Genomic DNA, 16,368 nt, shown 5'->3' on the forward strand with positions numbered 1-16,368 from the left:
AAAACAAAGGAGAAAAAGAAAATTATAGTCCCATGGAGGACATGAGAAAACAGGGCGAAAAGTAAAATCAGATTGATTTATGAAGACCTGAGTGGAGAAAGCAACAGAGAAAGAGATAAGGGAGGGATGAGTGAAGGAGGAAGGGTAGAACATTAGGGAAAATTAATTGTGAAAAGTCCACAAAATAACTTCAGGCATGCAGAAAATGCATGGGTGGGAGACCAGATAGTAAAAGATGCATGACAGAAAAGGTATGCATGAAACATATGTTCTGGGAGTATATCTGGGTACAGCAGATATGGACAGGGGCTCTGGAACTCTGGAAGGAAAAAAGAAATGTGGCAATATGACAAATGGTAACAAAGGTAAAGAATGTAATAGCTAGAAACTGGAAAACAAGTGGCAGTTGCCAGAAAGGGGAACTGGACAGGAGATTTCCTAATGTTGTAAGGAAAAGTATAATGCAGAAGACAATGGGATGGTGACAAAGAAAGGAAAGAATGGAAGGAGGTGATTAGCTATTACCATTCAAAGATGGTGGATGGAGGGGGAGAAATAACTAAAATATTAATAAGAAGCAGTAAACCACTGATAGTATGAAATACAAAGTTGTACTGTGCATGAGGATAGCACTTTGTGTAACTCTGAATTTATATGACAAATGGAAAATATGACAACAACTGCTACTAATATTTTCAGGTGACAGCAAACAAAAAATCAGTTACATAGTAAATCTTATAACCACCATATTTTAAATATTACTATATGAAGACAACAGCAAAACAGTACTGTGTGTGGTTCATTAATCAGGGAATGCTGTTGTGATATCCACCAGTTGTACTTATGAAACAAATTTAAAAAGATAGTGAATTAGGTATAAAAATCATCCATACCTTTGGGAGTTTTTGCTTGTTCCTTAACTGTGGGTTGGAAAAATAAAACTCAGTAAATTCAAATGAAGGTATGAACCACAAACTGTGCATTGTCTCATGTGCAGAGATATTTAACAGAGAATGATGCATCACTTAATATTACAGTATGCACTAGCTGTATTTAAGAAACACGTATATTATATCTGTGAATGATGTATAAGGTATTTTCCATACCTTTGGGTTTCTCTGGTTGTTCCTTCACTGCATGATATAAAAGAAAAAAAAGCTCAGTAAATACAGAAGAAGCCCAGAATCATAGACTGCACATTGTCATATTCACTCAGCAATCTACACTTTCTTTTTATTATCATATACCAAAATAGCAATACAATGCAGATTATTCACTTGCAGGAGATATAGTTTGTGTTTGAAATGACAAACAAAGTAACTGAAATATTCCACTTGTATCCCCTACAAGTATTTATTACTAGTTATATAATACATGCTATTTACTATTCCAAAACATGTACACTCATTGGAGAAACCAATCAGTGTGCTTGCTGTAAATCCAGCATTCACAATGCAAATGATTACTGGCATTTATTTGGTATCGGGGATGCAATACCAATACGGAAAAATGCTGGTAATGTTCATTACACTTTCTTTAACTAAGTAGCTACGCAGTTGCTGACACATACTAATCTTTTCTTATACATTTTAATAACTATTTCAAGACAGATAAGGCACTAGATCTTTGTAGTTGTATCAGTTCTTTGCTGGGTGCTAGTTAAATGTGTTCTATAGTTAAAGTGACTTACAAGGACTGCTTTTATTGTTTGTTTCTCCTCCATGCATCTCATTCCTGCCTGGAACTGATAGGGATCACTTCCATATGTTTCTCCAGGAAAACATGGAAGAGCACTAAAGTCCATTTATACATTGACAATATCTAGAAAAGGTAATTTTTTTCTTAAATAATGTGTGTGAAAAATGCATTATATATTCCCACGTGGGTTCAATCACTTGGACATTGCTTTTTATCAAACCATGCAGTTACAGATTATTGCTAAAAACAGTCATTTCACTTTCAGGGGACATGAAAACAGTTGTTGCCTATGCAATCAGGAATGTGTAGAAACCTGAGCAAATCTGTGTTCATAAAATAAATACACAGACCATAACTATCAACCTCTTAATGCAAGAAATGTGGACAAAGCCTGAAATAATGGGTGACAAAGCCCACAAAATAGGGACAAATTTTAAATATTGCTGTTAATAAATTTAGAAAGTTGCTAGAATAACAGGATTTTTGTTAGTATGCACTTTCTGAACAATATGAAGCCTGAATGTCCAATGTATATCATTATTTATTAACTTCTTGCCTTAGTAATTTGCCACAATAATTCATATCATTTTAGCTAGATAAATAATTCCTCTGTTGAACCCTTTTATTTTTCTGCCTGTCTATTACTGCTGTTTAGTACTAACATGAAGTGTATCACAATACACCAATACTCTAAAGACAATGACTGACTGTCCTCAGATTTCCAGACATATTTTCTGATGGGAATGAAATGAGGACACATATATTTAATAAATAACTGTGAAGGAGCAATATAATGAGTGCTCTATATCATCCATTCACATTGTTGAAACCCGGGGTAATGGTGTTTGTGAGAAAAGAATGCTGTGGGAATCAAATGAAGGCACTAAAAGAGGAAAAGAAATGACCCATAGGACTCAGAATACAGAAATGAGAAAACAATATATCTGATGTTGTTAATCTTCATTCATTACTGATGGATATTGGTTCTGTCCTCGGAACCGAGTTGGCTCATGCCAGCCAAAAAACTCTCGAGCTAAGCTTACCCATAGTGCCCCTGTTTCTATCACCTCAGGTCTCATTTGCCATGTATAGTATCAAGACATGTCAGGCCAGCTCTCAAGCTAAGTGACTTAAAATTTATACTTCATTTGAAATAATTTTTCACTACTTTTATGAATTTTCTATTTTATTAGTAGTCATTTAGAGTTTGCTACCTTTGCTTCCTGTTTGAGTGCTTCTTTCTGATTCCTTATGAAGTTTTTGGTATTCTTTGTACCATTGTCGGTACAGGTCTTCCTTACCTCCTTGGTAATTTTTAATAACATTGCTGGTATTCCCAACCCCCCTTTTCTCTCTTTCTCTTTTTACCCGTTGGGTACTTCTCATTTACCATTGTTGGTAACCTAAAAAAAATAAATCAGTCCTTCCTTTTCTTGACTGTGTGTGTGTGTGTGTGTGTGTGTGTGTGTGTGTGTGTGTGTGTGTGTGTGTGTGTGTGTGTGTGATTGTTTTGTATATTGTTATTTGACAAGTCTTTACCTTATTATTGACAATAGTGGATAAAAAGGGGACAACAGGCTTTAAGCAATGTGATCAGTGTAGCAGGAAAATGCTGAATTCTGATGGAGATTTGTCCTGTGTTTATTGTCTCGGGGTACCGCATCTAAAAGTTCAACCCACATGTGACTTATGTAAGGGCTTTAGCACCCACACCTTAACAGAAAGGAAAAATAAGCTGATTACCAAAGGTCTCCTAAAAACTCCTTTCTTGGAGGCTATATCTGAGGTGGAGGACTCAACCCCTACTAAAAAGGAACATAAAAAGAGGAGTCAAACCGTACCTTCATCTGCACATACTAGTGACTCTAAATCTGTTAAATCTCCCACAGAACTGAAGGCAAAAGTTCCCAAACTGACTCCTGCAATTTTGACACCAGTGCCTCAAACACCTATGGTGCCACTCGTGATTACAGAACCAACCAAAACTTCAGCTTCTACAGTACCATCTTCTGCAACAGTACCAATGCCCATCTTGGCACCAGAAACAGTCTCCCCAATTCAGCTCACTACCCCCCTCCTACACAACTTGCTGGTCCTTTGACTACGGTGCCGAAGGGTGAAACATTACCTCGGACAGATACTCCCCATCGGCAGACTCCTTTTTTGGATAACAGTGCAGTCCTTTCCTAGAATGCCTGATTCTCCATCGGGGATGTCAACCCGCTCCTCCAGGATCCTTTTGGAATTTGACATAGTGAGACTAGTGGATCAGCTCCTGGCAGCAAGAGGAATTCCAACTCCTTCTGAATCCTCTGTCCTACCCAGAGCTGAGGAATTTTCTCTATAGATTAGAACATATATACTTTCTTTGACCTCTTTGGAGGTATCAGAGCCCTCAATGCTGATGCCTATCCCTGTACCAGGTTCTTTGGTTCCATTGGTAGACCTTACCATAGCTCTGGAGTCTACCCTATGGTCCTCGTCTCACTTGGAGTCATGTTATCCTCCAGATCCTGACTGATCTGTTAGCACTGTGATCCTTAGTATGGCACCTATTTTTTCTATGGCGTTGGTGCCATCTCCTATGGTTCCAGTTGTATTGGTGGCACCGAGTCCTCTCCTGGCTCCTTCCCTGGTGGTGGGCTTGTCAGAATGGGGTGTAACCATGGTCCCAAGGTTGTCTTTCTTGGTTCTGGGCTCCCATCCCTCTTCGGGTGGACCTGCTTTCCAGGTGATGGAGAGAGCACTTGCCTCTTCAGGCTCACAGCTGGTTCCTTCGGCACTGGAGTGCTATATATGTATATATATATATATATATATATATATATATATATATATATATATATATATATATATATATATATATATATATATATATATATATATATATATATATACATATGTCCTCTGAACCTCAGCTGACACAGTCCACTACTCTGGGACATCAAGTATAGGAATCTCAAGATACACTTCCACAAGGTACCCACTCTTCGGAGTCCTCTTCAGATGCCCCCACTGAGGAGGTACCCTGTAAGAGATCATGCAAGAGGAAGCATGTGGATTCCCTTGAAGAATCCCTTACTGAAGATACAGATTACCATGAAGGGGAAGGGTCCCCACGATCACCCCCTAAGGATGTCTCCTTTGGAGACATATTGGAAATTTTAAGGCAGCGGGGAGACTGGAAGCCCACCAACCCTTCCTCTGAGGAGTCTGCATTCTTGCAGGCTTTCCATGTTCTACCCTCTAAAATACAGTATTAAAAGGTCAGAGAAATAAGAGAACATGAAAAAATGTGTTTATCAAGTAATCAACATTTAAAATATGTTATATAAATATACAAATACAAATAGTGCCCATATAGTTAGTTAATCTATCTCTCCAATGCTTTGAGTTTTAAAATTTAATCCTGGCCAGTTGCCTGCATCAAAATATAACTGCCAGTAAAGCTCTCTTTTTTTCTAAAAGTATGGAGCAGGTTCCACCTCTGATGTCTGTTTTTATATTATCAATTACAAAAAAAATAAATAAAAAAGCCGCGCTCCATTATATTATGTGTAGTTTCAAAGCAGCATTAGTTTTTTTGTTTTTTTTCATAGCCTAGCTCATAAATATGATATTTAGTTTTTTTTTTTCTTTTCCAATTTAGTTTTCCAATAAGCAACATTGGTTACATACAGCACTATAAATCACTTCAAATACATTTTCAGGCTTACCAGTAAACTATGGTGGTGGTGGTGTACCACTTGCTGTCAGAAGAAAAGACAGTTACTAGGGAGGTCCTATAGTCACTAATACTGTCAAATATGGATGATTTTTTGACTGAATGTGATACACTTAAGTATATGGAAGCAGGTATATTCTTCATCGACCTTTGCTATTTGAGGTCCTTAACAAAGGAATTATTTGGCACATTTTACCCATCTAGGACATCAGAGCCCCAATACTAATATTGATACAATTATTCAAGACAATATTTCAGGTATTAGCAACAGAATTAGAATAAAAGAAAAAAGTTAACTTTATATAGTTAACAAATTCATCTTATATAGCATATTTATTACATACAACTTCTTCCTGCATTTCAATGTTATGTCTTTAAGGGGGTGTGTCTTTTTCCATTTAATGATTATGACGTATTTTTACATGTCTTTCTAATGTGGACTTCATATTTTTACTGCATTGGATGAAGTTCTTGTGTTCTGGGATGAAAGTGCTCATCTTTCTTGTATATGGATTTAATAAAGCTGTTTTTTTGCATTTGGACTCCAACTAAATCATTTCTTTTGGCTTGAATAAGCATTTTGCAATTTCAGTGGGGATTTTAGCTACCTGGTTTCATTTTTCCCAGTGATCCTACTCTAGGAATCAGAGGAGTTGAAAGATATGGTACAAGAAATCCCAGGGTCCCTTCCGTGACACATGTGGTGAGTTTACTCCCCTGGGGCATAGGGGAAAGCTCATCTTGAAGATGCCCTTCTAGAGGTAGAGGTGGTCCATGTAATCAGGGATCCAGAGTTTCTTTCTCTGGACAGCCCTATCAAAACTCATGAGGAGGGGCCCGATTGCTTACCTCTGGAAGCAGTTGGGGGATGGTTTTCTCTGCACCACCTTGCCTGGTAATCCATAACCACAGATTCTTGGGTCAGACAATAATTACCAGAGGTTATCACATTCCCTTCAATCTTTACCCGAGGTCATTAAGGCATATTCCTGACATTCCACCCAGTCAACGGGAAGCAGCAGCTCAAGAAATACAAAAGCTGCTTCTAAAAAGAGTCATTCAAACAGTCCCACCAGACCAGATAAAATCCAAATTTTCCTCAAGGTTGCTTTTAGTGCCAAAAAAGACAGAGGACTGGAGGCAAATCTTTGACCTCAGCATCCTAAACAAATTTGTCAGACAGACAAAATTCTGGATGATCACTGTTCAATCTGTCATCCTGTTTCTAAAGAAAGATGATTGGATGTGCTCGCTAGTTCTTCAGGATGGATATTACCACATAAAAATGGACAAACGCTCCAGAAGATTCCTCCACTTCTGGCTGGGAGCCAATCACTTCCAATTCTGAGCACTGCCCTTTTGTCTCTCTATGGCCCCCAGAGTGTTCACCAAATGCATGGCTGTGATAACAGCTCACTTGAGGCTGCAAGGATTCTAGGTGCTTCTGTATTTAGACGATTGGCTCCTTACCATCCCTACCACCCATACTTTACACCTTACATTATTACATTACACCCTAGGAAATCCTTAAACATCTCAGTAAAAAATAAAAATGCAAGTTGGCTCCTACGCAAAATCTGGAATTCATAGATTCATAGGGGACTTACCCAGTCTCAGTCTTTGCCCCTTCCACTTTACCTTTTAAGAAGACTAAAGACACTCTCTCAGGTCAGGTGATCATTTCAGCAGGTCAGATCTTCGGCAGTCCTTTAGCTACCCTCATAGTAGTATGGCATTTACTAACACAGTGGTCCCCTTTGACTTATCCTATGTCCTTTCAGATCATAATAATAAATGCAAACAAAACAAAAACTGTGGGTGGTGAGGCCAGAAAAACCTAGACCTATTGCCCATTCTCCCCTCCCAGCCAGGATCATAGGTACCATGAACAGCTTCCTGATGGGGTTGGGGGGGGGGGGAGGGAGAGATGGTGGTCAAGGCACTTGGTGGCATATTCCCAGGGATTCCAACGTGATTGCAGACAAACTGAGCACATGCATTCTCCTGCCTCATGAGTGGTCTCTCAATCCTGTCATAGTGGTGAAGATCTTCAGTGGCTGGGGTCAGCCTTGCTGCGATCTATTCACATCCCCTGCAAACCACAAATGCAGCAGCTACTTTGTACTAATTCCCCCACAGGGGGAGTCCCCGAGGGATGCTCTAATACACGATAGGCCCATGAGTCTTCTTTATGCTTTCCCTCCCCTTCCACTGATCCTGCAACTCCTAAAGAAAGCTTTTCAGTTGATAAGCAAAGTAATCCTCATTGCACCCTATTGGTCCCGACAAGTTTGTTTTCCCTTTCTTTGGCCTCTCCTAGTCCACCAGCCATGGATTCTGGATCTAACACCGGAATTGTTGCCACACCCACAAAGGTTGATACAGCCAAACATATCGGTTCTCAAGCTGACAGCTTGGTTCCTCCACTTCCAGTAATTGCCAGGCAAAATAATCTATCCTCCCCTGTACGTAACATTTTTCTGGCTTCCCATAAACCATCCACCAGGAAACTTTATCTCAGCAAGTGGAAAAGATTCATAACTTGGTCTCGAGAGAAAGGAATAGACCCCTTTTCAGCTTTGCTTACTTCTGTACTGGACTATTTATTGAATCTTTACCATTCAGGAGTGGCAGCTTCAACTATTCAGGTATGCCTGGCGGCTATCTCTACCTTCCAAAATGGCTTCCAGGACTCATCCTTGATTTTTCACCATCTCTGTAAAACCTTTTTGAAAGGTGTCACACTCATTAGACCACCCTTTAGAGAGCCAATCGAATCTTGGAATTTGACACTAGTTCTACAATCCTTGACTCATCTTCCTTTTTAATCTGCTGCCACTTGCAATATAACATTTTTATCCTGGAAAACTTTATTCTTGGTGGCTATTACTTCAGCAAGGAGAATATCTGAATTACAGGCCTTGAGCATAAAATTGTCCTTACATGGTTTTCCATAAAGACAGAGTATCACTATGGACTAATTCCATCCTTCTTACACAAAGTTATTTTGGATTAGACTATTAATCAAACAATTGATTTGCCAGTCTTCTTTCCAAATTTTTCTAACAAAGGAGAATACTCCTTGCATTTACTTGATGTGCATAGACAATTGCAATTCTACTTGGACAACACTAAGTCACTACGAACATCTGACCAATTATTCGTATCCTTCTCAGGACCAACATTGGGAAAATCTGCTTCCAAAGTGACTCTTTCTAAATGGTTGAGATATTGCATTTGCTTTATCTACAAAGAAAACAAAGTTCTTCTACCAACTAAGGTCAAAACGCATTCAACCAGATCAGTTGCGACATCTGTTCCCTTCCATGCAAGAGCTTCCATGGATGACATTTGTGCAGTAGCAACATGGACTATGTCTCATACCTTTATCAGTCATTACAAATTGGATTTGGTCTCCAGGGGTAAAGCTTTCTTTGATTCAATGGTGCTCAGGAATATCCTTCCATTGGGCCTCCCAGGGAATGATGTAGCTAGGGACTCTGTCCCATCAGTAATGAATGAATGAAGATTAACAACATCAGATAAAGAAGTTATGGTCTTAATATAACGTTCCATCTACGTTGTTGATCTTTATTTATTCATTACATCCCACCTGCCATCCCCCTCCGAAATGACTTCTGGAGGTTCAGGTTTGGTCCTACCTTATGATAGGGAATTTGCTCAGATAAAGCATCCGCTTTTTCTCTTTTTTCTTACAGGCAAACTCAATCTGAGGTGATAGAAAGAGGGGCACTATGAGTAAGCTTAGCACAAGAATTTTTTGGCTGGCGAGAGCTTGCTATAGTGGCCAACTCTGTTCCGAGGATGGAATCAATACCCATCAGTAATGAATGAAAGAAGATCAGCAACACAGATGGAATGTCATGGTAAGAACATAATTTCTTTTTTCCACATGTTGTCTTAGTAATGTAACATCTAATTTTTCTATAGAATTTACCAGTGATATGGTGGTAAAGACTCCATAACATGATATTTTGGAGGGATGTGTTAAGCTCCATATGAGTTTGTTACTTTATGTGACACTTTTTTATTTTTTTTCCGTTTCTCTCTTGGTATTTTCAGTTTTAACCACATTACTGAATCTGCACGGCTGGAATGACCTAGCAAATAAAGTAGCAACCAAGAATTTGATGTATATCCAGAAGATGGGAATTATCACAAGTAACACAAGTATGACTGGTTATTTCGTTAGAGCCCTTGATTTCTGATACTTCAATGATTAATGGGATTAATAGGGGGTCTACTTAATGGAGGGCAGTTATATGTTGCTGCACAAACAGCAAATATCTATATCATTATAGTAAGGAGTAGATCCTGGTTCTTCTGCACTGAAAGAGACATTGATACTCATCATTAGATCTCTCATGTAGTACCCTAAGATATAAGGGATGTAATGCAAAGGAGTGGACCAGCCAGACAGCTTCCAAACTTCAGAGTACTTTCTACACAAACAGCCACTGTACAGCTTGAGGAGAGCAGTATATAATTGGTGGCTAGGGGGCCAAAGCTTCAGAATTTCCTAGTCATTAAATGCGTTCCTGCCCACAGGCTTTAAATGATAGATTGATTGATAGCACTTCACCAAGACTGGACACTTAATTACTCTGTTGGGAATGCCTCCCATGTCATCAATTTTGTTGTCAAGAAAAGTTGTTCTTTTCTATCAAACATATTTGCTGTAAGCTGGAACCAATGTTTTTATTGCTTGTCAGTAAAACTTTTATGTAAATTTTTTTGTCATGGTTCTCTGTGGGAAATACTTTTCAAATAATTAAGTTTTGTGACATTCAAAACAGGTGGTTAAAGGCTAGAACTTTTGGTTTTGTTAGTTTTCATTAAAATATTACTATAAAACTTGTTTTTCTAGTCAGGTTGCTTCACCAACTCTCCTAAGCTCTGATACCCACTTGTCAGATACATTTTTCATTACACAGATGATCCTGACTCCCTTTGGGAATTTCTTTATCACATTTTTTGAGGAAAAGTGTTGATTTTCTGTCAAAAAGTGTTGTTAATGACTAAGGCCAATGAGATTGATAGTTGTTATTAAAACAGCTTATGAATGCTTCTGCCAAGGACCAACTCTTCAAGGATCCGTTAGTCACTTTTTTTTGATAGATGATGTCCTGTTTTTAAGGACTGTGTCTAGTATCTTTATTGGTCATCATAAAATAATTTACTTCAGAAAATATCATTTTTGTTAGGAGGTAAAACTGGCTTATTAAAGCTCCACTAAGCATTTTCAGACACTTATTGCTGCAAGGACATGGACCTGGGTACCAGAAATGCAATCATTCCCTCTCCAAGCTTGTAGAAGAAAAAATTTATCCTTGAGGCTTTTGTCTTATCTCCAGCTTCCCCTTCATCTCAGCCACTGATGGGTGATTCAGCTGTGGTCATTTGTGTTCCTCAGAAATGTCATCACTTTCTCTCAGTCCCTCTAATACTGATTCTTCAAAGCCCTTAAGGACGGGGAGACAGGCACATCCTCTATGGCTATCCAGTTGCCCTTATTAGGTAAGGTACTGTCACTTTTCCAGGCATCAAGAAGGGGACTGTGTGAAGCTCCTTCCATAAGCCACTCCACGGAGCTTCATTCCCTTGAAGCAATCGTCCTTCGATCCAGTCTTTTTCGGTGGGTGTGGGGGGTGCACCCAGAAAAAGGAAATGGAAGGTTAAACATTTATCTTCACCTAAAGCAGATAAGGAGGATTGGCTGAACTTTGTTAAAGGTTTATTTTTTCAGTCTTTACTTGCTGCGTCTTGCCCTCATTTAAAAAAAGAAAAGATTTTGCTCCCTGGCTCTCTCAGATTGTGATCCAGAATCTGAGGGACAGGATTTAGACTTAGACTGTTTTTATCAAATACCCCTCCACAGTATGAGGATTCTGACTCTGAGAAAAGTTATTCTTCATATTCCCCTCCTGAAGAGTTGTGTTTTTCAGCTACCAGTGCCAGAATGAAAAACTTGTTTCAGTCAAAATAATAAAGAAATGCCAGAATTCCATCAAAAGATATGACTTGTCACAGGTGAATTTTCCACAATCTGCAGCTGTTCCTCTTGTGCTGTCAGCCTTGTAGGGTGACTTCTTTGCAGCCAGCAGTTTGCATGACAGTCAGCCACCTACTCCCAGACAGTCTGATAAATTTCTACTGAGTGCCCCAGTCCTACAAATTCCATTTATTCTAACTTGAGGTCAGATCCTAGAGTAATTTCTTTGTCAGAATCAGCTTCTATCAAACTCCCTATGGCAGCTAGCCCTATACCTTCTGACAAGCTGGGAAAAGCCTCTGAAAGGTAATCAAAGAAAATGTATATCTCAGCCTTCACTGTAGTGAATTGTCAAGATCTAATGCCTAAGCTTTTGCTGGGTTCCTTTGATAATACGAAAAAGGTAATTGCTGACCTCCCTTCTTCAGAAACTATGCCATTTTCTATATTCATTACTATACTCTGTGTCTCGGGTAACCAAACATGTTATAAAATGTGCTTATAACACTGCTGATGCCATTTCTAGAACAGCTGTAACTGGGTCATTGATGAGAAGATTTGCCTGAATACATTCTCTGATTTTACCAGAGGACATCAAAGCAGAGATCCTTAATGTTAGCCTAGATAAAGAGATTTTATTTAGTCCTTTCACTGCTGAGGTGCTTAAAAGGTTTGATGGAAGGGGAAAGTTAATTCAGGGTTTAACAGATTTTCAAACCCTGTTTGCTCAAACATAATAGAAACTTTTCTTCCAGTTCTGGTTCCCTTTTTCAGGAAAAATAATCATTCCCAGCATGGCACAAGCAAACAAAAAGTTAAACGACAACGGAAGAGAGGTTCAAAGAAGAAAGGAGGATCCTCTGTAAACAAAGGACAGTCTTACAAACGAACCATATTCTCCTCCATGTGTTTTCCCTCCCTGCCCTGGCAATCCTGTAAAGCTTTCCCATTGTGAGTGTCTTCACTTTCCTCTGTGGCACCAGGTAACTTCAGACTCTTGGCTTCTGAGAATCATTCACAAAGGCTACAAACTGCCAGTGAGAGTCTCTTTATCATTTAAAAGGGGATTCCTTGAGATTTTATTCAAGAATCTTTCTTTTGGGAAAGAAAGAAAGAAGGAACCTGAAGGTCTGACCTAGACATTTATTTTCAAAACCTTCACATCAAAATCACAAACTTAGCAATGTTCTCTCTGTAGTCTCTGTTTCTTCTCATTCCATCTATCAGTTTTCTATTAACTCAGGATTTAAAAGATGCTTATCATATTCCATTTCTCAAAGATTTCAGATGCTTTTTTATGTTTTTCGGTGTCTTGTTTGCATTTTCAGTCTTCTGCTTTGCCCTTTAGTCTATCAACAGTTCCAAGAGTTGCAAAGTGCCTGGCTCCTATAACAGCCCATTGCAGGTTGCGGGATTTTCACATTTCCACATATTTAGACATCTGACAACTGCCTATTTTTTTGCAGATTTCTTCACAAGTTGTCAAGAATCTTTGGTTATGAAAAAAACAAAAAAAAAACTTTTTTCAGATGAGCATAAAAAATCTCTCATACCCTCTCATAGGATAGTATTTCTGAGATATCTACTCGATACATTCTTCATGGTGACTTTCCCTCATCAGGACAAAGTAGAATATAATGAGAAGCAGTTTCTGATATTGTTACTGCAGTTGTTATCTATTTGGACATCCTTTGTTATGATAAGTTTACTTACACAACTGAGCCTTTAGTTACTTCTACCAAGAATGTTGGCACCATCTTCCACAGCATGATTTCATGTATTATACCACCCAGCATAAAAACAGGAGTTCAGGTATATGCTACACATATTATAGAGACATAAGTCTAGGTAAAGCAGCCATGGTCAATCACAGCTGCAACAAGACATATAATGCAGTGCTGGGGTGGAAGTGATCATTCACAAAGCTATACATGGACAGATTCTAAATCCTGGGGGACAGTGATCCCAGAAAAATCACAACACAGAGCTTATTTCAACTGAATTTGAATGTTATACCACACTGCTGGGAATCTGCACCTGGCCTAAGCTAGTATAAATAAAGTAGATCCAGAGTCTGTCAAATTATTAACTAAAAATGAGCAGTATTAAAAAATGAGCAGACAAATGGGCTACATAGTTTGAAAGCAATGTACGAAGTATGTCGATGATTTTATACCCGTACAAGGTTGTCTGTTTTAATGTTGTTGTTGTGTCTTTCGGCATTTCCCGGTTAGGTAGTAGTATTCACGCATGTCTCCACACAGAAGACGCTTAGCTGAGAATGGAACACTGCAGCACCACACAGTGATAAATATATTCTTACTTACTTGCATAACACTGACAAATATATGCTTGCTCACTTATATATAGTGCATTGAGCCTCCATTGACTACATTCTTTCTCCCCAAAAAATTTAGGTTTATAACTCCACCTACATTGAAACTTAAAGCATACATTCATACAAGGACAACATATTGTATCAGGTCAACAGCCCCACTTCACAGTGTTTTGTTATCAGATTCAATTATCATCTACAGCTTTGTGAATCAAGTTACATAGTTTTATATTCATTTAGATTTCAGCCATTCAGACAGATTTATAATTAGTCTCCCTTGATATGAGTGTGAATGTGAAAGTGTAAGTGTTTGTCTTCTGTGTTCAACTGCAGTCTCATCTGTTGCTTCATACTTTGCATTGGCTCTTTCCAAGGCTAGGCTCTTACCCTATGATCCTGAAATGGATGAAAGCAAAGATATAAAATGGATGCTTACATGAAAGAAGGATGCATTTTACACTTTTTGTGTTTGTCATACTGTAGTGTTTTTTAACAACTGTTGTCATGTTGGGACTAGGACTAAACTTATTGACATTGTATATGTACTATCTGTATGAACAAAAAACAAATAAATGAGCAAACAATTATTTTGTGAGCTTGCAATTGCTACAAGAACCTGAGAGTATACTTTTCTGCTATTGACCTGAGGTATGTCCAAATTTTATGGTAGTTTTCTGCCTTTCTGAGTTACTCACATTTGTGCGGTACTTGGCTCATTTACTCAGAACTTCACAATGCTTGGTGACCATGTCACTGCTGATACATAGATTTCAGTCATCACCAAGCTGAAAACTTCATTACTGAGTATTTATTTACTTTTTGAAGTTTATTCTGTCTTTTAAAGTTTGCTACCTGCTACATCTACTCTTATTTCGGCTTGATTTATAACCTAAAGTTAGAAAACTTTGGTTTACATTCTAGTGGACGTACACAATAAACAAGTCCTTTCTGAGTTTGTGGTAGGTAAAAGAATATTAGAGTGCTTTTCTGCTATTAGCCAGAAAGCTGTTTGAATTTTTTGTATTTATCTTCCTCTATAAATTAGTTGCATTTTTGCAACACTGTTCATCATGCCATGACAGTTAGCTCTGCCATGTATAGACACATCTACTTAGAACCTTAACTTTACCTATAAAATTAACCTCTTAAATCCCTTCTGTATATAGTACTGTGCAGTGCATGATGGGTCCATGGTTTGTGTACAGATAAGAGATGAGAGTTGATCTTCATGTTTTGACATGGAATAAAGCTCATCCGTACTACTCCTCATGCAACTCATGCAAACAAACATGTAGAACCATAGATCTGTGATTTTCAAATGTCTCTGTAGCAACCACGATGGAAATGGACATTCAAAAACAATGTGGTAATTGTCTCCTGTTTACTGACAACCACTTAATTCTTAATCTGATAAGGTATCTTAATGATTTTATTTATCCTTTGTTGACCCCACTAGACCAATAGCCTCTTTACAGGAGAGACCCAAGGTGGTTTTTATACTATTAGGTGAAATTTGGCCAGGGCATCAGGGAACTTCCCCTACTCGCTTATAAATGCTCATTTTGTGAAGGGAGATGATTCTACAATGTTGCACTTCTGTTGTCTGTTCCAGGCACGTAGGTGGTCTGAAGAAACCAGGAAGAAGATGGACAATAAAGAGAATGGAGTGAGGGCAGCAAAATGAGAGATGAACCCTCTATTAATGAGGATAGTATGGAAATGAACACATTGGAAGAAAGAGTCAAGAAAGGGCTGGCAGGCAAGCCTGCTGATGAAGGTGTGGAGAAAGTGGTCAAGTTTTCTAAAAAGAATAATATTGCAGCAAAGGATTCAGAAGAGATCTTTCAGGAGAATCTCTTCAGATATGATCTATCGGTACAAGAATGTGTTGGTTCAACACTCCAGTCAGGAGGGTTGCAGGATGATTTACTAAAAGACATGTTCAATCAGAGTGAAGTAGTAGCTTCATGGGGAGACATTATGAAAAAATACAGGAAGAGAAGGCTGGAGAAGACAGTACAAAAAGAAAGTCATATGCACAGAAAGTTAAAGAAGGAGAAAAGAGAGGTGAAGAGGTAAAAGATGTAAAGAGGAAATTCATTGTAAGAATAAGGAGTAAGAAAGAAACTAGACTAGACAGGTACAAGGTATGGGACACATGCACCACTGTGTGTTTCACCCAAGGAGGTAAGAGTGTTTATTCTTATTAACAAACAGACATATTGTGATATCATTTTTGAATCAGGACAAGACTTGGAAATATTTTTATAGAAATATGAACATAAAAAGAACTGTTTATCCTTGGACTCAGTATGTGGTACAAGCTTTTCATAAAGAGACTAAAAAAAGAGTCATGATATAATTTAGAACTGAGGCTCAGAAAGATGAACTGAAAGAATATTTAAAGTCAATATGTAAAGTCATGATGGACACAACAACAATATATGATGAAAGAAGTTTATGGACTGCAGGTTGAAAGTGTGGGATTATTTTGAAAATGGAATGAAATAATGTTGTGCATATCCTCAGTGAAATTAATGTGAATGGTAACAGAAGATTTGTTAAGTACAGAGGGTAAAGTCAAACATGTTTTTTTTT

At 38.2% G+C, this 16,368-nt stretch overlaps 1 protein-coding gene across 1 annotated transcript in view; it reads right to left on the reverse strand.

Annotated features, from left to right (window-relative positions):
• LOC122814249 (triadin-like) overlaps positions 1–16,368 on the reverse strand; it is a 674,993-nt gene that overhangs the window by 590,042 nt on the left and 68,583 nt on the right. The window contains exons 4-5 of the mRNA XM_044086849.1: positions 1,107–1,133; positions 894–920 (exon numbers count right to left, since the gene is read on the reverse strand). Coding sequence (XP_043942784.1) covers positions 894–920; positions 1,107–1,133 — 54 coding nt within the window. The remainder of the gene's footprint in view (positions 1–893; positions 921–1,106; positions 1,134–16,368) is intronic.

Source organism: Protopterus annectens, chromosome 1.part1 (assembly GCF_019279795.1).
Source record: "Protopterus annectens isolate FY-2018-M chromosome 1.part1, PAN1.0, whole genome shotgun sequence".
NCBI classification, from domain to species: domain Eukaryota; kingdom Metazoa; phylum Chordata; order Ceratodontiformes; family Protopteridae; genus Protopterus; species Protopterus annectens.